The sequence below is a fragment of the Pundamilia nyererei genome, unplaced genomic scaffold (assembly GCF_000239375.1).
Source record: "Pundamilia nyererei isolate P.nyererei 1_Seehausen unplaced genomic scaffold, PunNye1.0 scaffold00058, whole genome shotgun sequence".
NCBI classification, from domain to species: Eukaryota; Metazoa; Chordata; class Actinopteri; order Cichliformes; family Cichlidae; genus Pundamilia; species Pundamilia nyererei.
The window spans coordinates 901,238-924,915 of record NW_005187459.1 but is presented as its reverse complement, the minus strand read 5'-3'; the positions used below and the strand labels follow the sequence as shown (position 1 = coordinate 924,915).

Sequence of the window (23,678 nt, the reverse complement as noted above, 5' to 3'; positions counted from 1 at the left end):
TAAAACCTGCCAACAGGCCCTTCAGATATCTATGCACCCACTGGCATACGCTGCCAATTATCATGATCTCAAAAGCGCTAATGGAAACTTGAGCGGTAATAAAAGTAAATAATTAAATTAAAGGAGCTCTTGTATCATTGTTTGCTGTATTCAGGCCCATTAGAACCTCCAGTATTCTCATGGTAATGTAATGTTTTGGTTTTTTGTGCCCGCGTAATGAATTCTGTGTTTTTCCTCCAAACAGTGTTGTTCAGACATTTGTGTAGGTGCTGGCAGAGAAACAAAGACGTACATTAGGACCCATTGTGCCCTGTGATTATTAAAGTAAACAGAAATACTGAAGAGGTATCATACACAGCTGCAAACACTTGAGCCTGTTTTTGTGAAGTGGGAGAAAGGGCCAAGCAACCCTCAAGACTTTGTCAGAGATGATCCCATTATTTGGAGCTTCTCAAGAGCTGAGCGGCAGGCTGGCTAATGAGGCTTTGAAGATCCACCGCTGGCACACAACTCACATGCGGCAGAGAATTCGGGGAGCGAAACAGAATCTGGCACGAGATAAAATGTTTTAGCCAAGATCGGCCGCAAAGACGTCCATTACCTCGGCGCTCTGCTTTTATTTTGCCAGCATTGCTTTTCCAAGACCTTTTAAAAAGAGACAAAGACTTTCCAGGAGATGAATGTGAATGTCCAGTTCATCTGCAAAAAGACAAGGGTTTTTTTTGAAAGATCAGGAGTAAAGTTGGGATAATTCACTAGACTTCTTCAGAGACTTCTTGAAAATAGCATGAGGAGAATAGAACACCTATGTATGAACATGAAGAAGAAAAGTGTGAGACAAGTTTCAGTACATATAAATCAAGAGATTTAATGTTTGAAATTGTTTCTTTAAATAAGTAGAAGCATTTCATATACGAGACTGGACAATGAAAATGAATGTTCCAGCATAAAAACCTGCAAATTGTGCACTTTGAACTTTACTTCGAACATATTTTTCATAAAGTAACAAATTGTGTGCATCTATGTAAAAAAGCATGAGGTTTTTGTTATGTACAGTTTCTGTTGAACAAAAATGAAATGTTCGTTTGTTTTACTAAATAACTGATAACAGTTGGATCAGAGCATGTAACCTTGACAACAGTGAGCGAGGCAAGTTTATACTAGATTGCTATATACAACACAGGACAGGCAGGAATATGATTAAACCAAGTCAAACAGAGAGTTGATGTGGACTTAAAGGCATGGCACTGCTGTACACACAAGTTCCATACAAAGACCTGGTTTCCTGGTTACCGACTCATTTTCTCCAGGCTGTTGCCGGTTACAGTGTCTAACCAAAGCAATCTGTGAAACCTGTGTTAACGTCAACATCTTGAACTAATCTGACTTATCCCTGTTCGGCCCTACTGTGGAAAAAGTGGCTCAAGAGCACTAATTAACAAGCGGGGGGGAAATGTTATGCAAGCAGCTGCTGTCTGGAAAAGCCATTCTGTTTTATGATTATACAACTGTGATGAGAGTGAGTTTGCATACCGCTTCATTCATCCGAAGGCTTCATAACGCATCTTTAGACAGGCTTATGTGGAGTTAAAGCCAGAGTTTTGTCTTGTTTTTGAAGTTATTTCCATTTGATTAATTCAAACGTCGTAAAATAATTACTGATCAAAGTAGCAAACTTTTAGTTTCATCAATTTAGGCAACTTGACAGATACGTTACAGGTAATGACATGCATTTAAGTGCAATGAGCATTGGAACACAACCCCGGTACGCCCCTGTAGTATCAACACTTGTAAAAAACAATAGTGGTACAGGCTATTTTGTGCGTTTTCTGTGATGTGGAGTTCATTTTTATGCAGCCGAGTATCTTTAAATAAGAATTTAGTGGCGGAAACGTCACATTCCCAGGAGCAGGACTCTTGGATCTTCCACCACCGCTTTGATCTTGCGTAAAAAGGTGACGGCTTCTCTGCCGTCAATGAGTCGGTGATCGTACGTCAATGCCACGTACATCATGGGCCGGATCTCAACCTGTCAAAGCAGACAGTAGTTAGTAGTCTTAAAAATATTATATATGAAAAACTGTATACTGATTCTAGGATTATAATTTAAAGAAAGAAGATCTCTGTACAATTCTCACCTTGCCATTGACGGCCACAGGTCTGTCAAAGATGCCATGCATGCCCAGGATGGCAGACTGCGGTGGGTTAATGATGGGCGTGCCAAACATGGAGCCAAACACGCCACCGTTGCTGATGGTGAAAGTGCCTCCGTCCATATCCTCGACAGCGAGCTCGTTTTTACGAGCCTGAGGAACAAAACGCAAAGGAATTACTCATTTATTCAGGGGTGCACAGGAACAACAAATATCTGAAAGACTGCTTTTCCCAGTGAGATGAAATGGTTCAAAACGAAATGATTCTAGGACGTCTGTGCTGTCTCTCATCATTTACCTTTTCTCCCAGAGCATTAATGGCTTTCTCAATGTCAGCGAAGTTCATGGTCTCAACATTCCGGATCACAGGTACAACAAGCCCCTAAAAGTCAAACCTGGTTAATGTCTGATCCATGTTACCTGGAGCAAAAATTGAAGGAGTCAAGAGATCTAACAGCAGTTTACAGAGACTCAAATCTCATACCTTTGGAGTGGCCACGGCAACGCTAATATCTACATAATCTCTGTAGACGATCTCTTTGGTTGTGTCATCAATAACTGCAAAAGCATTTTGTAAAATAACAAAAAGAAGTTTTAATCAGTAAAGTTGGCCGCTTGAGTGTGTGAGAGTGGAGATGTTTGTGTGTTCTTACCAGCGTTGACGGCTGGTTGGTCGATCAGAGCGTGTGCAGCAGCCTTAACAAAGGCCGACATAAAACCCAGTTTGGTGTCGTGCTTCTTTAAGAAGGCGTCCTTGTGGAGTTTTCTCAGCTCGTGAATGTTGCTGAAATTTTGAACATTGGAGAAAAAGATGGAAATCCGGAGCCTTAGGTACGGCTCAAAAAAATCTGGACTGATGCTCACCTCATGTCTACCTCATTGAAGGTAGTCAGCATGGCGCAGGTGTTCTGAGCCTCCTTCAGCCTCTGAGCGATCCTCAGCCTCATGCGGTTCATCTTCACCTGGACACGGGAAACAACGGTCGTCGTTATGCTGCTGTATTTTGAGGCCAAATTATTACAGACGTTGACGTAACAGAGGAATATATGAAATGTTGTGTCGACGAGTGTGTTACCCTGCTTTCTCCTCTCACTCCTGGAGCTGCAGGAGCTGCTGTGGGGGCTGGAGCTGCAACAGTGGGTTTGACAGCAGAAACTAAGTAAAAACATAAAGACATATATTAATAATTAAACAAAAATCATTGATTAATACATAGCTCTTGTAAAACAAAGGTGTGAGAGCCAACATGAATTGATTGTAACTAGTGCTGTCAATAGATTTAAAAAAAATTAACTAAATAATCGTACAATTTTCTGTAATTAATCGCATTTACTTGATCAATAGCCTGGTTGCAATTACATTTTTTCAACTTTATATTTAAGCTTGTAACTGACATTCATGCAATATAATGAAGTAAATGCAGAAAGACACAAAGAATGTGTGCTTAAATTCAAAGAGAATTGGAATAGTTTTCTTCAGTCTTTTAGCACAGGTTCTCCCCTGTGAAATACACCTTTAAAAAAAAAAAAACAACCTATATGCTAATATATATTAGTGCTGTCAAACAATTAAGATGTTTAATCAGATTCATTACACAGGGTTACTGTGGATTCATTTTAATTAATCACGATTAAATATCATTCATTTTTATTCTATATTAATCGCGTTTCATTTTGCATGAGCAAAGAGGGAAAATATACACACTTAACATGTTTATTGAACATCTTGAACATTAATGTTAACAAAAAACTCTCTCTGTCACTCTTGGGGAGGCACTTCAAGTCCTTGAAACTAGGAACAAAAGCTCTGTAAAGCACGTGTTCTCAATTATGTTAATACGTCTGCAGTTTGTCGCAACTTGACAATTGTGTCAGTCAATATGTCCGAGGTAGACTTACTGAGCCCCCGATGCTGCGTGAGTGATTTGTCGCAAGCTGGGTGACGTGTTAGAAGCCCAATGTGCGTTTATAATCTTCCATATTGAGTTGACTGGTTCAGCTGCCCGTCACCACCAGATCTACTGCCCATTTGCGCATGTGCGAAGGTAACTCTACTTGGACAACCTGCCCAAAATGCGTTGACAGAAACATTTGAGGGATTTTGAGTCATCCTGCACTCCAGATGCGTTAAAAATTGTTAATCGTGTTGACCGTGATGGCGGATTAACTTGCGTTAACGTGTTAATTTTGACAGCACTAATTGTAACCTAAAAAGATGCAGAGGTACACGTGAGTACACAGTCAGCAACTACATAAAACTACACACCAGGCTTGGGTTGGGCGGGCTGTGGTGGTGGTGCTGGAGGAGTGGCAGCTGAGGCTGCAGGTGGAGGAGAGGTTTCGGCTGCTGGAGGTGGTGCATCTGTAGCTTGGGAGGGGGCAGCTTTGGCAGCAACAGCTGAGAAGAAAGAAGTAGAGAAGGACAAATACAGTATAGGTGCAATGATTGCCATATTATATTTTGCGTCCAATTTCCATAACATTAAAAATCCGATTTTTTTCCCTCATCTGTAGGACATTCACAGCAAAATTTGCAACACACATGTTTTAAACACCAAATAGAACTAATATTACATGTTCTGTCTTTGATTTTTCCCATGTATTGTAAACTGGGCTCAAGTTACTGAAAATAAACAGGCAAACCTCCTTTCCGGAGTTTAAAGAGAGGCGTTCCTCCTTCTACCTTCCCTCCGTCAGGCACCAGTAGCTCCTCGATGACACCGGCTGCAGGAGCGGGGACTTGCACCGAGGTCTGGAAGCACAAGACAAAGAAATCTGTCATAATTTTAACAACACCCCCACCCTCCAAAAATAGACCGTCTCACGTTTCCTCTGTCACACCTTGTCAGTCTCGATTTCGCAAACCACTTCATCCTCTGACACGGAGTCGCCCACAGCTGGAAATGAATCGATAAAAAACAATCAATCCGAAAGCATGCATCGCATGTGTTGAACATTTACCACCAATATTCGGCTTATTCTCACGGTCAGTCATTTGTGGCATATTTATACACACCAACCTTTCTCCCACCTCACATCCCCCTCTGTAACTGATTCTGCAAATGCAGGAGTTTTGACTGTGACCACTTCATCCCCTGTGGAAAAAAAAACAAGCAAATGCAAAAACATTTTGCAGTCAGTTAAATGCAGAACAGATACAAAGCATGATGCTGACATTGGTTAAAGACATAGATGTGATACATACTGTGATGAGCAGATGTCTTAAAGTATCTTATTTGGTAGACATTGGCTGATGATGGAAAATCACATCTAAATGTCAAGAAGAAGGGATTTATTTTGATTGGAAAAAACAAAAAAATACATAGATAAAAGCATGTATTAAGGGATTCAGTTTGTGGTATTATTTATCACCCGGCTGATCTATTTTTGATTAGGTCTAGCTCACATTAAGTGTTAAATGACGGCGTTAAAAAGCACATGCAGCACTGTCACACTTAAAGATCAAATATTTCGATTCATTCTGTACAGCGGACGACATTTTTGTGTACATGAGAAACAAACTTACGGCTGAGGTTTCCTGTAAACGATCTGGCTGCAGATGGTGTGGCCTTGAGGGGAACAAACAAAAGACACGGAAAGAAAATCAGCACAAACTGCCGCCGCTTTTCCTCATGCTCTAACATAAGATATGAATGGAGCTTTCTGAAAGCTGCAGTTAACCACTTGTGGGCTCCTCAGGCATCTTCGCCATTCAGCCAGCATTACTTATTCTGCTTCAGACAACCCGCTAATTGAGCATGGTTATTCATGAGAGACTGGATAAAAAGAGTGGCCTGAAATCCAGGCTCTAAAATCCACCTGAACGCTCCGTCCACTCAAGCTTGCTTACCTGATGTTTTCTGTCGGACCAGCACATCACTGAGCTGTAAAGATATGAAAAAAAGAATTAGATTAATTAGAGCAGCTGTAACTAGGAATTATTTTCATCCTCTAATAAACTGCAGACTGTTTTGCTTCATTTCGATTTAAATTTTTTTTTCTTTTTACAGAGGCTGTGCTTTTTTTTTTTTTTTTGACCAGAAGATATAACTTCGCAGTTATCCACCCACTCACTGTCCCATCCATCCACTTATCCGATTAAGGGTGTAGAGAAAATTTAAATCTTGCTTCATTTTCAGTGAATTACTTGATCAGGTGTTACTATTTTACAATGTGTTAATCACCTTTTACGTTTTCATTTATTTAAATGAAATAAAGATATTTGGTCTCTCTGTATCGATACAATATTGCCAATAAAAAACATCTACTGCGCTGTAATGATTGATTCTCTTTCATTCTTTCTTCTCTCCCTTTTCACTTTTCCCCAGTGGAAGATAAACAGTCTGAAAATCCTTCATACTTTTAAATTTCAGCTATAGCCACAAGATTTTTCCAGTGCTGACAACACAGGCTTCTGTAAGGCCACTCCGCTGCAGCCTGATATAAGTCGTCTGTGTATTTTAGAGGAGAGGTATGTCTAGTTATGACTGCTTTTACAGTAATGTTTGTCTGGCGGTGTCACTTGTGCCCCAGAGCTAAACTTGCTTACTCTGGGCTTGCCGGAGCAGGGTGGAGTTGTCAGAAAGTACTATTCAAAGTACTCGGAGCACGCAGCCAAGTGTTAACAGCTTGATAAACCACTGGCTCATCCTGCGTTACCACTTTCAGTGTGTCCCCAAGCGTTTTTCCAGTAAAAATAATATATGGAATTAAAAAATACAGATCTTTTACGTGATTACACACCCTGCTTAACTGAATGCAAACTTTTCCAGATGTTACCTGGTGGACGTGCACGTGAGAACACAAATGTCACGCGTGTCTGATCGGACATTAAGTGGATGTCCCGTTTTCCTGCACGCCCTATCCCGGCAGCACCACACCTAAACCAAATGAAGCCGTGGGAACATGGCTCGAGTGGACTGTTTCCCATCTGAGCTAGATATGAGAAAGAGAAACTTTGAAGACTGTCATAACTGGATTCACCACACATCTGTGCGACATCGGCGTTGCACGCATGAAAACAAATCTAAATAATTTCCCCTAGGGATCAATAAAGTATTCTGATTCTGAAATTAATATTTGTATTTGATATGGCACAGATTTTATGCAACCAGCACTAGAAGTACACCAGCTTGTTTTGTGTCTTTTCCTGCTCTTGAATAGGGCTGCCACGATTAGTCGACTAGTCACGATAGTCGACGACTAATTTAATAGTCGACGTGTCGGTTGAAGCTTTGTAAGATCCCAAAAAGACGCATGAATAAGTAGTAGTATTTAAGAGTGTAATAACGGACTGAAACAGAAAATGGCAGCATTGCATGTTCAAGGATGCCAGCTGCCGTTAAACTCCGAAGAAGAAGAAGCAGTGTCCCAGAATTCATAGCGCGGCCCTGCTCAATTTTCATCAATGGCGGCAGCTAGTTAGTTTTAATATTACTCTTATTATTCTTTCTGGGTCACAAAATAAACGTTTAACATATTTTCAGGCGAGAATGTAACTGTGTAAGCCTCAAATATCTGCTCAGTTTATCAAGACACCACATATTTTCAAAAGCGCTCCGACGTTTTCGGAGACGTCTGTTACCCACTAGCTCGATAGCTAGCAGGGGGCAAGGCTCACTAGAGCCGGTGACAGCACATACCTTAAACTTAAAGCTGTAAGCTAATGGTAGTTATATAAGAGCAGATGCTGCTGGTGCAATAAGCTGTACGTTTTACATCCAATTGATGCACGATCTGATAAGTCGACTAATCGCAAAAATAATCGGTGACTAGTCGACTATCAAAATAATTGTTTGTGGCAGGCCTACTCTTGAACCACCTCACTAATGAAATTTGAAGGTACAGTCAGTTTTTCTAGGTTATTAAATGGTAAATAAAATATTGTACTCATAAATATACAGTGACTAGTGTGTAATTATGTCTTCCAAGAAATGAATCCCTTGTCATAAATGTAGAATGAATGCAATAAAAACATATGCCTTGCCATTTTATCCACAGTGGACGAGATAAACGTCACTGTTCCACCTTCTAGTGTTTTATATATATGGCTAGAGGTTAGCCACATACATAATAAACCGATTTGTACACCATAGTACAAAAACAGAATTCAGTTGATGGCAATCTACTGACATCTAGTGTTGAAATTTCCCACACTGTACCTTTAACTATAACTTAGATTGACTAATTAAAACAACAATTCATCAGAGCCCTACTTGTAAACGTGGGATGTACCGATTGTGAAATTCTGGCCTCACGTGTATTTTTAAATTAACCATTTGGCAAATTTTTTTGTTTATTTGTTTTGTTTATACTGTTACTGTATTTATTACCTCATGAACTAAACTGCCCTAATGTCATCTTTAGACACAAAAATGTTGTAACACAACAAATAAACATTTGTTAGTGCCAACTGCAGGGCAACTTCTTTTCCCATAGCCCGCTATCATTTAATAAAAAAAAGTCAATGAGAGCCTAAAAATCTGTGCATTCCTATTATAAAAATCCAGCTGATGTGTGTGCAGTATTAAAAAAAATAAGCATGCAGCACAACTGTGTCATCGCAAAGCCACCAATATGACTTAAAGAGGAGTCCACACCTTTTTATTTTTTTTTGAGGCTTCAGGGAAAATGCCAGCCTTTAATCTGCACTCCAAGTAACTGATAACCAACACAGCTCAACCAGGAGCTGTGTTGATAGCCAAGATAACCATCATCAGCACAGCTCTGCAGACTGAACTCACTGACAACACACAGTTCAACTCTGAGGAGACACTTAGTACCATCCAGCTCATATTTCAGCACATGCATCTGCACGCACTGCTGGACTTGTGAAGGAAAAGCCATGCTATCTGTTACACACACGTCGGACACGGGCTATTTCTACACACAAACATCATCCTATTTCAGACTGTGCCTGCCACATATAGCAGTGTACAGCAACTGCTGGGCTTTCAAAACTACCAAGAAACAAAACAGTTAGCGGGACAGTGAACGGGTGGGTGTGCGGGACCTCTTCACAAACTTGTGCTGCCTCTCAGTCAGTGTACCTGCAGGTCTGTCCCTGGTGACGAGGCCCTGCGTTTACGAGCTAACAAGCTAGCCATGTTGTAACTCCTCGAAGCGCTTTTAAAACACAGACTCGTTTGGCTATTTCTTCCCAGCCTACCTGACGAGCCGCTGACAGGGAGCGGCACAGCGTCTGGTAAACACGCGGAGATCGCGATAACATAGCGTGGCCGGGGAGTGTCTGCCTGGTCCTGACAGCGGTTGAAGCGGCGGTACGGAAGCCCGGCAGAGCTCTAAGAATGGGAGGAACCACTGCGGCTGGACTGGAGGGGTCCACCGTAGCGGGCGGTGGGAGCAGACTGGATATTACTCACACTCCGGTCATAGGTCGCCTCACCTCACTTTAATCCTTTAAATATCGTCATTAAAATTAAATAAATTTAGCTTTTCTTATTATAACATAATGAAAATAATTTATTTAACAGGACTGTACCATGTCTGCATACTATACTAAAGCAACTTATAATTGATAACACATCATGCAGACCACGGTATTAGAGAAATAAGAAAACAGACACAATGAATGAATACACTCATAAAGAAGTAACAATTTATTCATTACTAGCCTTCAAAGATTCATATGTTTATTAACAATGCGGTAGGTTACGGGGACGGGATAGGCTGACATGTTAGAACACACCTCCTGCTTTCTGGAGCGCTCTCTGCTGTACCACCACAAATAACCGAGTCTCCTCCTCTCGGACCCAGACCTGCACCCTTCCTCTGAGCTGTAAGACAGGTAAGTTTTATATTGCATATCGAGTAAAAAGGATGCCATGTTGATGATACTTTAATATCTGTTTGTATTTTTACTTATTTAGTTTGATTTCAATTAAATAGACACTTTTTTAAAAATGAGGTAACCTGCAACCTAAAAAGGTATATCATGTATATGTGAGAAAGATGTCTCCACTAGCTGTACCAAGTTCTCTTTCCTGCTATTACTTGCATGCATTTTATTATTCATAAGTGGGTTTTTTTACTTTTGTCTTTTTAACCCTATCAGAATGAATCAGAGTGTTTGGAGCAAAGCCATGTATTCCTCCAGCAACATCTGCCTGGATGGCTGTGCTGCAGAGCATCTCTCCTCTTTTCAGCCTGACCTCATGCCATCAAACTCAGATTCGTCAGGCGTTTCATTGACCTTACACAGAGAAGGTGAGAACATGAAAACACTACCAGATAGTGCTTATTATAGCAGTGCAGATGCTGGTTTGATGTATTCCAGTCAACTGGATCTTACTTCATCCAGAGGCAGCACCAGTGAATCTTTATTCATGGGAAGACACCCGTCTCCCGCACCCACTTCTTATGGTCACCATGACTGGAACCTGAACAGAGGCCATCAAGCAAAGCGTGCGAGAGTAGAAAATATAATCAAAGGTATGACCAGCCCTCCTCATATGTACGACACAGAAATGAAAACAAAGGAGCGTAAAGAGACTGACTGCATGCACAATGACGAAAAGAACCAAGAAGCACCTTACCTTCAGAAACGCATGGAAAGCACGGCTCAAAGCCAGGTAACAAGAAAGCAGCTGGAGAGCCAGCATCAGCACCCCAGGCAGCTCAGAACAAAGGTTACTCACCTGGATGGAGTGAGTGAAGCCCATGATTCCATCAAAACATCTGGTGATGTGTTTACAGATTTGTACAGTGAGTTTGAGAGCAGTTCGAGTCTAAAATATCAAGGATGGAAGAAGGTTAAATTGATGAACTACTTCCAATCCAAACCAGCCAGATTAAGGCTAATGGCAGATGTTCTAAAGTACGAGTTGTCCAGAGTTGTCAGCAAGAGCGTTGACTCCATTTTCAAAAGTGTGCCGCTTTTACAGACATCGCCATATGAAGTGGAAAACGTAGAGACTGATACGCCTCTTCAGCCATCGGTGAGCAGTGATGATGATAAGTTGAGACTTCCATGTTGTGGGACTCCAGAGGTGCAAACCCCAGATGTTCAAACAGAAGCTCTGTCTCTGGTTGTGCAAAAACACGAACTGGAAAGATCCAGGTTACCAGCTCACCACCGTCCAAAATCTCCAAATTTCCTCATCGTTGACTCTGCCCTGCAGGAATCTCAAGCATCAGAGAAGAATCACCGTGCTCTCAAGAGCCTACAGGACAGTTACTCAGAAGAAGGCTGGAAGTCAGTTAAAGTGAGATCAAAGGTCAATTCCAGATCTGTGAGAAGCCCACAGACTCACGCTGTGTCTGCAGATCCGGTTATTTTGGAAAGCACTGGTCTCCCTCATGTGAAGATAGAGTCTGATAGCCTGGTGAAAAGCAACCTGTACATGCTGAATGTATCCTTTCTAATTTCTTGTGTTAACCTGTGGCTTTAAGTAGCACTTAGCAGTGACAGAACACCTCCAATATATCTGAATACTGTAGCATCTCACGCAGATGTCTTTAAAGTCTTTACTGTAAGTACTATAAGTCTCATTTAAATACTTTCTATCAAGCACAAACACATCAGTTTAATTTGGGGTTCAGTATGTTAACAAGGGCACTGAGGCATGTGGACTTGATGAGCCAGGGATTGAACCACTGGCCTTCCAATCGGTAGGTGACCCTGTTTTTAATACCTCTTTTAGACACTTTGTGACTGGTTTTGTCCTAAAAGGCACTTACAAATAAACTTTATTTACTTAGTAAATGATCTGCTGGACCTCCTGATTCCCAGCCACCCCTTTTAAAGAAAAAGACAATAAACCTACCCATTGTGGAATCAACATTTTCATCGTATATTGGCTATAAATGAATCAGTTTTGGAGAGAAAATATCTTGTTTTTGCGTTTCGTCCTTAACGCTGGTGAATTTTAGGAGGGTCTGACCACAAACCATCTGAAGAAAGCAAAGCTTATGTTTTTCTACACTCGCTACCCGAGTTCACTTGTGCTGAAGATGTGTTTCCATGATGTACAGGTGAGAGATGGCTTGCAAGTTGGATTCTTGCACATGTCATGTTATCGTCCTTCTCACAGAGTAGAAAACATGTTACATGTGCTGAATTTACAGATTTATACAATTTCTTTCATTTTGCATTTGAGCAACAGCGATGCTACTTTCCATTTTGGGAGAAAAGTCTCAACCTGAAAACATACAAAGAGTCCTCTGTAACCTTTGGATTTATTATTACATCGTTTTCAGCATCATAATCCACAAACCAAAGACATCATCATATAATTCACAGTGTGTTAAAAAAAAAAAACAGAAGACAGTTAAATAGCTTCATGGGTGATTTTATTTGCTTCACATATTGTAGTGTGCACTGTAAAACATACAAATCAGAAAACAACAACGTTCATTGTCACATTTGACGAGCTCACTTACCTTTCTTTCCTCCTCAGTTCACGCGCTCCATCACCTCTCAGCTCATCAAGTGGTTCAGTAACTTCAGGGAGTTTTACTACATCCAGATGGAGAAGTTTGCTCGACACGCTCTCATCGAAGGAGTGGCAGACGTAAGGGGTCTGACTGTGGGGAGAGAATCAGAACTTTTCAGGGCTCTCAACAGGCACTACAACAAAGCCAGCGACTTCCAGGTGAGGAACAACTGAGGACTTGTTTTACTCTAACACACTGATTGCTTCCTAAAAGCGAGTCGTGAGGTGTCACTCAGGTATTTCTTAATTTATAGTCTCATTTTTGACCATGCATCATCTTTATTTTAGAAACACTGTACTGTGTCCACTGTATCTGCAGCTCCTCTTTTTTATGTCGCCGTATTGGTTTCAGAAAAAGTAATAAAGGAATACAGCTTACCAAGATTCATTACATTATTATGACTAATATTGTGTAGATGTTACGTAATTCTCATTCTTTCTTTTTTAACCCCTTAAAGCCTGGTGTTTCATATTTAATACATGAGATTCTTTTATTTGCTAAAAATACAAAATAAGAAGCTTTTCTAAGTATTAAATTGGAAAACAAATAAATAAAAAATATTAAAAGCAAATACAAAACAAATTAAAACTCAAAAATATATGCAAATTAATATTTAAATTCAGTTTAAAAATAAATAAATAATAGATTCATTAAATACCCCAGAATTAAAAAAAAAAAAAAAATTTCTGGCAATTATTTAATCGTTCAGGCTTTGAAGGGTTGAGTAAAATGTTTATTTAACCTTTCCAAAATGTGAACTTTACCTGAAAATGGTACAAATTGTGTGAAACTGCAGCAAATACGCAATAATTAGAAGCAACCAAACAAAAAAAAACAACCCAAGAAGCATGTTTCATAGTAAGAATTTTCTCTACAGTCTGATTTAACCCCCATGTGGAGAGGTCTTTTTCACCTATGTATAGTACAAATATAGTGTTTTTTCCTTTATTGAACAGTTGACTGCAGTGAAACAGGATAAGAGAGTAAGATGTTAAGCGTTATGTTTCACCCAGTTAATGTTAAGTTTGCAAAACTGTAAACAACCTAATAATTTGTAACTACTGATGAAGAGAAAGCAGAAATTGACCTATTCTGATCTTATGGTTTCTCTCAGACGGTCACGATGATTATTTTTCTAATTCATAATGTGCCCATGTTGAGCTGTTAATGCACAGAGATCATAAAAGGTCAAATGACACAAATTATTTCATAGAGTTCATATAAAGAAAAGGTTTAATATGTTATATTGATGTGAGTGTTGCACTTCGATGAAGCAGCTGTGACAAGCTTTACTGAAGAAAAAATAAGTCAGGGCACTTAGTAATATATTAAATAAAGATTTGCTTTGAAAATGCACATTTATTAATACAGAGTAAATGTCAGCACTGTGAACAGAGCTGATCAGTACAATGGACTAAAACGTCCTGATGATGACTGTTTGTACTGAGAAGCTTAAATCACTGGTAATTAAATAGCAGATTGTAGTCATTTATATGTGCTCAGTATGACTTAAACCATTAAAAACAGTGATGAGTTTTAATGAAGCAACATGATTTCCCACTTCTGCAAATAAAAACAACCATTATTTTTCTTTATTGTCCAACTTTTAAATCAAAACACATTTCCGTGTAGATCTTAAAGGCTGAGACAATTTCAGCATGATTTGATAGAAATCAGAATCAGCCTAATAAAATCTACACCTTCATGTGATTACCAGAGTTGTTAGGCTTAGTGGAATTGTTGAAAATGTTTAGTTATTGTTTGTTTCAATGTTACCAAACAAACATATACTAAAATACAAATACTAAAAACTAAGAACTTTCATCTATATTTTTTATTCATTAGTTTTCCAGGAACTGAAATTGTTTTAAGCTTTAACACGAGTATTCCTCTAATTTCCAAATGAGTAACAGAGAAATTAAACCTATAAATTGTGCTTTGAGTGGGAGAAGACAAAGACAGCACGGCAAGCATAAGAGGAGCTACAAGTATGTCAAACAGATTGGTTAAGAAAAGGAAAAAAATGATTCGTCATTAGACATACTTGCGCTAGCTGTGCAACTGGACTGAGTAAACCTGTAAAACTAATAACTGCCATTCGAATAGGGAGGTTTTTTTATGCACAATGAAATTTTGTATAATTTAGCACAGTCCATATATGGTTAACACTAATTACACAGCAAGTATTGCAATTCCATCTCACATATTAGTGTCAGCTGTTAGTGACATAAAGTACATCAGCTAGAAAAAGAAAAACTGATGTTATACATACATCCTAAACCTGTTCATTAAATCCACCAATAGAACTTATTGAGTGTTGTTGCTAATAAATACATTTCTTTAAACTCTGGACATGTTGTTTAAATATTCTTGGCGTCACAAATGAGTTTGTGCAAAATAAGATTTTAATCTTTGTGCATATGTTTTAAATGTTAAAAAAATATCCATACCAAACCCCACCGTTATTATAATCACTTATATTCTCGCTGTACTCATTTGAAATTTCACCAGATTTAACAATTGCATATCTTTAAATAACATAACATTGCTTATCAGGTCCATTTTGGAAAATTTGTGTATGCACTTTCATTTTGTTACATGACAGTAGTTTAAAACACTTAAAGGTTCACATTGCAAAATAAGAAAAGCTGATTACAGCACAGGTAGTTGTATACTCATTGGTTCAGTTTCCCAAACATGGATTAATCCTGATCCCAGACCATAAACCTTAGTTTGGGACAAGGCTGAATCAGTGTCAGGGAAACTTGCTAAAATAATATTTGTTCTTGATCATTTCACTTCCTTTAATTTTGTTCTCAGTCTCTGTGCTAAGACCTGATTTGTTACTTACCTGAATTTTCTCGGTTAGAGTCACATCTAAAATATAGTGCCATATACAATTCACACTATCTGTCGACGACAGACTGAACAGAATGGCAGCAAAGGACTGATATTCCCTCTCTCCCCCATTAAAGAAATTCTTGTGTGGATTCACAGGTGCCCGACAGATTCCTGGAAGTTGCTGAGATTACACTGAGAGAGTTTTACGTTGCCATTTCAATGGGCAAAGATCGTGATCCATCCTGGAAGAAGGCAATCTACAAGGTGATCTGTAAACTGGACACTGATGTACCAGCTGAATTCAAAAGTCATCACTCTGTATAAGAACCAGGAGACATCATGATCATGTGCCACAGTGACCGGTCACAATGTGGACTTACTCATTTCTTCATGGGGAAAAAAAAAAATACTTTTTTTAAAATTATTATTATTAAATTAAAAACAAAGATTGGCCACCTGAAAAGTAATGTAGATTCTGCCATACTGATGGCAGTGGGGTGTATATATATCTACTGTCAATCGTTTTTGTTTCATCATTGGCTGGATAGATGCATGTATTTTGCTATATTATATAGCAACAATACATATTTTACATGATTAAAAATATTTTATTGTTGACACGACGAGTCACAGATCACAATTTGTTTTCTGTAAAAAGCACAAAATAAATTCCAAACCAGGAATTTACAAAATCTTTAATATTGATGGAACAGAACTTATTACTGTACATACAAACAAAATGACAAAAATATATAGAACACAAACCATTTCAATTCTACAATTACAATGTCAGTGAACCAGTTAAAGTATTAATAAAGGATTAATACAAAAAGGAATAGTTTCTTGCTTTCTTCCATACTTACCACCTGGATCCATCCATTCATTTACCACATGGCACACTTCAACCAATGGTCCAAAGCCAATTTAATCCTTCATCAGAAGTGATTTGTCTGTTTGTAACCTTCGATCCTTGTTGTGTCCTTCAGTTACTCCAGTAACAATGTCGGTAATCCAGATTAAATTTATTGTAAAAAAATAAAAAATAAAATCCTGATGTGCTTGATTTCAACAGCAAACAGGGGCCAAAAAAACAAAAACAAAATAGTTTGGGAAACTATACATTTCACACTAAGAAGCCATTTTACTAGGTACAACTGTTCAACTGCTTATTATTGCAAATATCTAATCAGCTAATTGCCATGTAGAAATGGTCAAACCTGCTGAAGTCAAAAATGTGAGTGAGAAAAAGTGGGATTTTAAATGTGGCATGTTTGTTGATGCCAATTGGGCTGGTCTGAGTACTACAGAAACTGCTGATCTACTGGGGTTTTTAACACATAACCATCACTAGGGTTTATGACGTAACCCCAAATAACCATGTGTCAAAACCAAGGAATGCAGAAAAACATCTCTGAGCACACAACACATTGAACCTTGAAGCAGAATGGCTACAGCAGCAGAAGACCACATCGGGTGGCACTTCTTAAAGTCAATAAAAGGAAACTGATGCTACATAGGCTCACCTAAATTGGAAAGGAGAAGACCAATGAGTCCAATAAGCCTTGATTTCTGGTGCGACATTTGGATGGTAGAGTCAGAAGTTGGAGCTTGACAATTTGTTTTCCATGACAACAGAGTACCATCTGATGTGCGTACGATCATTATACAAATTCGGTTGAACGCCATTTGTATGCAACACGGAATGCCACAACAAAGGTGGACATCAAGACAATGGTACACCTGCAGTCAGTCTGTGGCTTTTCGTTAGACTCTGAGTGTCGTTTCTGTGTAGCCATTTCCATCGTTGCTGGATTTCAAAAATGGTGGGTTTGATTTTCGTGAAGGAGTTTCTCTCATGACTTATCAAGTGACGTCCCTGTCTAGCCAATCAGTGGCATGCAGCGTGTTGATGTCACATTTTCAGATCGCTTGGAACCCCAGTTGAGTAGGTACTAAAAAAGTACCTGATACCAGGTACTATGACCTAATGGCAAACCCTAAAAAAATAAATAAAAATGTTGAGTTGTTCTGAGTAGGTACTTATGGAAAAGGGCTATTAGAACTAAATGAGCACTATTCATATGCCAGACATACCTGAGTACTGTTACTGACCTTGTCCTTCCCTTTATGACCAAAGTGTACCCATTGTGTGTTGGTGGCTAATGCACCATGTAAACAGCTCAAAGCATCTCAACACTGGTTATGGAACATGACACGTTTACTATACTAAAATGACCTCCACATTCACCAGATCTCAATCAAATAGAGCACCTTCAGAATGGGAATGGTAGAACGGGAGACTCCACTATGGATGTGCAGCTGAAAAAATGTGCACGAACTGAAGGCAAATTGAAGCCCAACCAAGTACTAGTAACAGGGATGAGGTGGCCAGTGAGGGTATAGTAATCAAAATGTGGTACAGGCAACATCTTATTTTGACTTTGAGTGCAAAAAAATAATATTAGAATTGTTTGTTTTGTTTTTCTAATAATTAAAAAAGAAAAAAGAAAAAACCCCAACAAAAAACAGTAACAGAATTTTTTTAAAAACGGGACATCTAAGAACCCCAAACCCAGAGTGGACTGATTTTTCCCTTACAAAATGTTCTTCCATATTTTGACAATTTGGGTTTGTTTGGTTTTTTTGTTTGTTTCAGGGTTAGGGATGCACTGTAAACCATTTCAACAGATGCTGCCAACAGTCCAATTTCAAACTGGTCATCATCTATTTCTAAAGATGTTGTAAAGACACTGGGTAAAGCAATCCAAAGTGTTAAAGCTTTTGTGTGAGAAAATGCCATGTGAAAATAAAAGTAGGTCAACTGATCTACATGGTAATTTCTAACAAAATACAATTTTATACAAAATATGTAGATCATAAAACCCACCTGATAAATTCAGTAAGACTCAGAAAGTTTAGATTGTGTTTTTTATTGTCCCTTTTAAAACTATGGATGGACCAAGAAACATTGCTACAGGTATACAGTACATGAATTAGGAAGAGTATAAAACAGCAAAAAAACCCAAACATAAGAATAATGATAGGATGCAAGACTAGACGTATCAGAGAATTATAAACTACATATTGATTTGATTTATATCCAGAGAAATAAAAGCCTCTAATATATGTAATAATGAATGTAATAAGAAACAGATAACAGCTGGTGAAATCACCCTGATCAAAATTTCATCGCCAGTAAGCTTCAGCAGTTTTCACATTCTGGGCACCTGCAGAAAGAAAAGCATGATATTGGTAATTTCACGGTTAAATTTCACTCAAGTTTATTTGTTTTATGTGACAATAAGGACTGCATTAAAACAATGAAATTTCATGTATTTTATGGCATTCTGTTAACTACTGTTAAATACAGAAGATAATAGTGTTACCTGCATTCTCATATAAGTCATTCTTAATCTGTATGCTCCCGATCAAACTCAATAAGATTACTTTGGAAATGGTAAGTCGAATCTTTTTCGGGAAAATGGCTGGCTGATTGACCAAATGTTTCTCTCAGTATATTTTCCAATATTACTGATACAAAAGACGTTCCCTCAAACTTCTCATTTGAGTCATTAAACATTCTGATTAAAATATTTTAAATTGTAGAATATTATGACTTAATAGCCACAAACATCATCTACAATTTTTCTAACAACCTGAACAATATGAATAGGAAAAATACGAACCTTTCACTGAAACCAAAAAAAGTGTAAGATTATCTTCTTAGAAATACTTGGTACGGTTGAGAGCTCTTTGTGCCAGCTGGCCACTCTCGTCTGTTATTTTCTCCCAGTCCGTTTGACCCACCACGAAACCGATAGCACGCTTTCGATCTGCATCCTTTTGCTCTTCAAGATCAGCCCATCGAACCTTTGGAAAACAAACAAAACAAACAAAAAAACCAGGGAGAAACCCAGGATATCATGTTATGAACAAGAAATGGGTAAATGATTTCAGATAATTCAGTAACATCTTTGAACATTCAGTATCATAGAAACTACTAGGGACACACCAACTGTGAAATAAATGCTAAAAATAATTCAGTTTTCTGTTATATTTCTTTTTTTAATTAATAGTGAACTGATGTTCACTGTTTAAATGCATGCTTAAACATGTAGCCAGCTCACACCTGACATAAATATACATATCAGCCTCTGATATTGATAAAGGTCATATTTGCTGATTTGCTAGCTGTTGTATCAATGCATTCTTAGAAATGGTAAGGAAAAAACAACCTTGAACTTTTGGTTTTTCCTCACTAACAAACAAATGCACTCATAGATGGTCAGGTCAAATTTTACCCTCTTCTTTCCAGGTTCGGACATGCGTGTGGCATAGTCATCTGGCAGCTGTAGGTAGTCTTCGAGGCCTGCCATATGTTCGCCTTCACGCTTCCTCTTCCCGCCACTCCCCAGACCATCCAACTTGTCTGTTTAAATTGAAGATTACCGTTCAGTTTACCTCTACTCCCCCATAAAAACAACATAAAACCTCAACAAGGTATCACTCATTTATCAAAAAATAAAATAAAATTATGAGACAACTAGTAGCATCTGTTTTATCATTGCTCCATAAAACGATGATCCAGGACCTGATCTTTTTTATACAAAGAATTAGTCTATAATGTGTCTTTTTAACTTAAAGAGAAATGAGGTCTTTATTTAAAATTTAACTTTTTTTTTTATTTTTTTTTTATTTACAGTCACAATAGAAACAACTTAAGGCGCTTTCCTGGTGTTCTTACAGAAACTGCAGCCCATGTCTCATTCAGTAACTGACTGTTTCCTGTTGACATGCTAACAACATAAATAGCAGTTTGTACTAGATCTGATCAGCCTGGAGGTACTGTGCTGTTATTGATTATAACACCATAAGCCTCATCTAACAAAACACCTGCTCAACTAAATGAGGAACAGCTGTACAAGTCCTATCAAATAATTTTTCTCTCTCTATAAGCATAATTCATAAACTGGTTTATGGTTTACAGTGTACTCTAATGTACTAACAGGCGCAAAAGATCCCCAGTTCAATGCTGGGAGGAGACTCAAATCCCTTTGGGAGATTAAACAAATTAAACATTAGGTAGCTACTCACTGTGGTGACCCCTCATCAATAAAGGAGCAGCCAAAAGAAGCTTTGACTTAAACTTTTTCTGAATAAATCCCTTCAGAGCACCAAAATTGTACGCTCCTAAAGAATTATATGTAGATATAAAGCTAAAACACCCGTTTAAACCCCCCCCCCAAAAGATTTTTAAAATATTTTTTTATTTGCTGTATCCCCTATATGCAGTTTTAATAATGATGAGGTTTGGCTGTTGGTTGGTCTTTAGTGGGATATAGAAACCAGTTGAAACTATTATTGCTTTTCATCAGCAACAAAGCATTAGACCAGTAACTTGACCAAGTCCACCAGTGACTCAATCAAAATGCAAAAGAATCGCATCAATCAAACAAAGTTCACAATAGGAACAGAAAAAAAGAACACAAAACATACACACACGACTTCATAGATCTCGCTACATGACACTTAAAACACATTTTAATGATGCAGAAGGCTCTATATGACAAAGGCAAGACTGGATCATCATTAAAAAATAAATACCTACCAAGTTTTGCCTCTGATGTGTCCATCTCCCATTTGCTTTTTGGAATGTAGCCCTATATTACATAAAGAAACACTGCAATGGTTAAACATCAGGGTGATACAGGGGGAAAAGGGAAGGGTGGAGAAAGTGGGGAAAGGGGTTGGCTGAAAAGACAGGAAACTGGTTTATCAGAGGTTATAAGACACAAAAACAAGCACAACTGTAGGGTGAAACTTGGTACAATACTTGGTAAAGACATACAGTAACTACTAACAATGGCATGCACAGAGTTTAATTTAATTTGATTGCAAGGTGAGACGTGTTCACACTGAGTCTTTTGTTTTCTGTTACCGGCTTAAAAATGGACAACTGTGCTCTGCTTTGGTGAACACAAACTTCATTTAACAACAGTCAGAGCGCTACTGAATCTAGAGAGAGAAGTTTGCTAATGATCATGTGATTGGAACACATTTCACATGTAATTTTTTCAAATCAATTCAATTCCACACACACTGATAAACCTATAACTAAATTTACAAAGAACAAAGGTTCTTGATTCTTAGATTGCAGTAGTACTACTTGTGAAAAGGCTTTAGTGTGTAGAGATCTTTCGTTACCAAACATGAAATCATCATGAATGAGGTTCCCTGCTGTAACATCACTGTGTAGTTAGCTGGCCTTTAAAACAAAATAAACAAATTTAAAAAAACAAAAACATTAAAATAAAAAGGATATTTGGTTAGCAACAGCAAATTGCTCGAACTCCACTATTTAATTATTAATTTCAGGATTGTTTGTTAATCTCTGAAGGAGTCATTTCTGTTAGACTGAACAATAGCGCTTATAATGTTAGTATATCACCTAAAAGAGACTGAGAGAGCATCTTTTTACTGCTTAACTTTATAGATGACAAGCGGTAAATTATTTAATATAAGGCATCGGGAACTTGTTCAGATCATCTTCTCTAGCATGAGATTGTGAACTATGTTTGCCATTTCACTAAAAAAAATGTAATGTCTGAATTTTGAGGGTCCTGAGATCATGAGGTGCATATTTAATGCATGTTTTGTCATTTTAACTGATTGCATTGCTTTGATTACTATATCAACCGTTTTGAAGGTCCTTTACTTTTAAACAATTTATTATCCTTTATTTAGGTGAAAGTCTCATTGAGATTTAAATTCCATCTCAAGAGAGAACTGGCCATCATGGCAGCAAAAGTTACAACAAATACAACAATAAAAACATGCGTTTTTAACCTTGACCAACCATACGTATTATAAAAAGATAAAACATCAGAATTAGTTCACATGTTGTGAATACTGCGTTTAATGATTGTACAAGGTGTTTTTTAAGTGGTTTTTCTATTTTCAAAAACATAAAATGTCAAATCCATTATATAAGTGTGGAAATCACCCTGCAAATGAGTATGATAAAATCTGACTGTTTAATTCCACATGGCATATGCATGACAACATTGGCATGTAGGAATTTAACATGTGTTATTTATTGAAGACACTTGGTTGCTGGCTTGTTTGGATTTCTTTATCAGAATTCACCTCTGCAAAACTTCAACAACATCAACAAATGTGTTAAAACTTATGTGTGTAACTATTTAACTGCAAAGTTACAGGGACCAAAATAACACCAGCACTCTGGTGCAGTTTTTTTCTCCCACAGAAAATACTGCTTGAAAACATCAGGCTTTTCTTTTATGACTTTTCTACGTCAACAGGGAAACATTTGCATAACGCCAACAAACTGAACTCAATTCTGCTCAATATCAATTTCATCTCTTTGTAATGTTATTGGTGATGCCTTCCGCAACAGTTCCATGGGCTCCATAGGATACTTTTAAGGATTTTACCAAACATACAGATTTTGTTTTCTGTGAAAATTAATCAAAAACACCAAAAACATGTTATATGCGATTGATTACCAACATCCTCAAGTATATTCACCTACGAGATCAAGTTTTCGATCACTGCAGACTTGTACAAATCCTTATCTTTTATTTATTTTGCTGCATTACCCTGTGAAAGGCCCAAGTGCCGTGGGTTTTTTGGAAAAGTTAAAATGCAACTGGCACACTGATGGCTTTAGGATTAGTATCATTTTAGAGGAACCTCTTTTTAATTGAAGATTTTTTTTAAACATATCCCCATCATCTCAAATATCACAAAAAAAAAGAAAAACGTGACAAAATATACAAATTCCTTTTGTTTTAAATGTGAACGTATTCCTTGTTCGACGATTAAATTAGATAAAATATTTTTTTAAAAGAAAAGAAAATAGCTCAGGTATTTGTCTTCATTTGATATGATGGCATTTGAACATGTCAGCTTTCTGCAGGGTTTTAAGATAATTTGGCCTTTGCCCAAAAGACAATCATCAGTTTTACAAAGTGATTTTTTTCCCTTTACATTTCTGGTTAAAGTTGACGTTTAACAAATAGTAAATAAGAGGGAAATACACAAACCTCTGTTGCTCAACCTAACATAGGCACATTGCATTAACCATTTTAGGGTCAATTTGAGCTTATATGCAGTTACCCCAAAAAGCCTATTTGTGAAATACAAAAGACCCTGGGGCTCGATGTCTTAAGGCAGGGGTCGGCAACCCGCGGCTCTTTAGTCTTTATTT

General features: G+C 38.0%; 3 protein-coding genes across 9 annotated transcripts in view; 1 reads left to right on the top strand and 2 right to left on the bottom strand.

The window, feature by feature from the left end:
• Window positions 1–1,073: 1,073 nt before the first annotated feature.
• Window positions 1,074–9,510, bottom strand: LOC102207976 (dihydrolipoyllysine-residue succinyltransferase component of 2-oxoglutarate dehydrogenase complex, mitochondrial-like). Of its 2 annotated transcripts, none has more exons than XM_005734370.2 (15): window positions 9,321–9,510; window positions 6,003–6,036; window positions 5,679–5,721; window positions 5,358–5,422; window positions 5,173–5,247; window positions 4,994–5,049; window positions 4,796–4,904; window positions 4,419–4,550; window positions 3,229–3,308; window positions 3,018–3,115; window positions 2,807–2,937; window positions 2,638–2,711; window positions 2,452–2,535; window positions 2,139–2,306; window positions 1,074–2,029 (listed from the first exon to the last, which is right to left on the bottom strand). In XM_005734370.2, exons 1-15 carry the CDS (start codon window positions 9,381–9,383, stop codon window positions 1,895–1,897), a joined length of 1,347 nt encoding a protein of 448 aa, XP_005734427.1. In that variant the 5' UTR covers window positions 9,384–9,510; the 3' UTR covers window positions 1,074–1,894. The 2 variants fall into 2 exon arrangements, with proteins under 2 accessions (XP_005734427.1, XP_005734428.1); XM_005734371.2 differs by lacking the exon at window positions 9,321–9,510 and adding an exon at window positions 9,202–9,287.
• A 299-nt stretch (window positions 9,511–9,809) lies between these two features.
• On the top strand, window positions 9,810–17,929 carry LOC102206286 (prospero homeobox protein 2-like). The gene is made up of 5 exons (XM_005734362.1): window positions 9,810–9,959; window positions 10,227–11,523; window positions 12,044–12,145; window positions 12,571–12,765; window positions 15,605–17,929. Exons 2-5 carry the CDS (start codon window positions 10,228–10,230, stop codon window positions 15,770–15,772), a joined length of 1,761 nt encoding a protein of 586 aa, XP_005734419.1. The 5' UTR covers window positions 9,810–9,959; window position 10,227; the 3' UTR covers window positions 15,773–17,929.
• Window positions 12,635–23,678, bottom strand: part of ylpm1 (YLP motif containing 1) — a 28,955-nt gene continuing 17,911 nt past the window's right edge. For 5 of the 6 annotated variants that reach the window (XM_005734363.1, XM_005734365.1, XM_005734367.1 and 2 more), the window contains 4 exons: window positions 21,057–21,108; window positions 19,750–19,877; window positions 19,135–19,318; window positions 18,363–18,675 (listed from right to left, as the gene is read on the bottom strand). In XM_005734363.1, the coding sequence (XP_005734420.1) occupies window positions 19,172–19,318; window positions 19,750–19,877; window positions 21,057–21,108 (327 nt within the window). In that variant the 3' untranslated portion in view covers window positions 18,363–18,675; window positions 19,135–19,171. Of the gene's footprint in view, window positions 12,698–18,362; window positions 18,676–19,134; window positions 19,319–19,749; window positions 19,878–21,056; window positions 21,109–23,678 lie in introns of those variants that run through there. The other variant, XM_005734368.2, reaches the window with a different exon arrangement.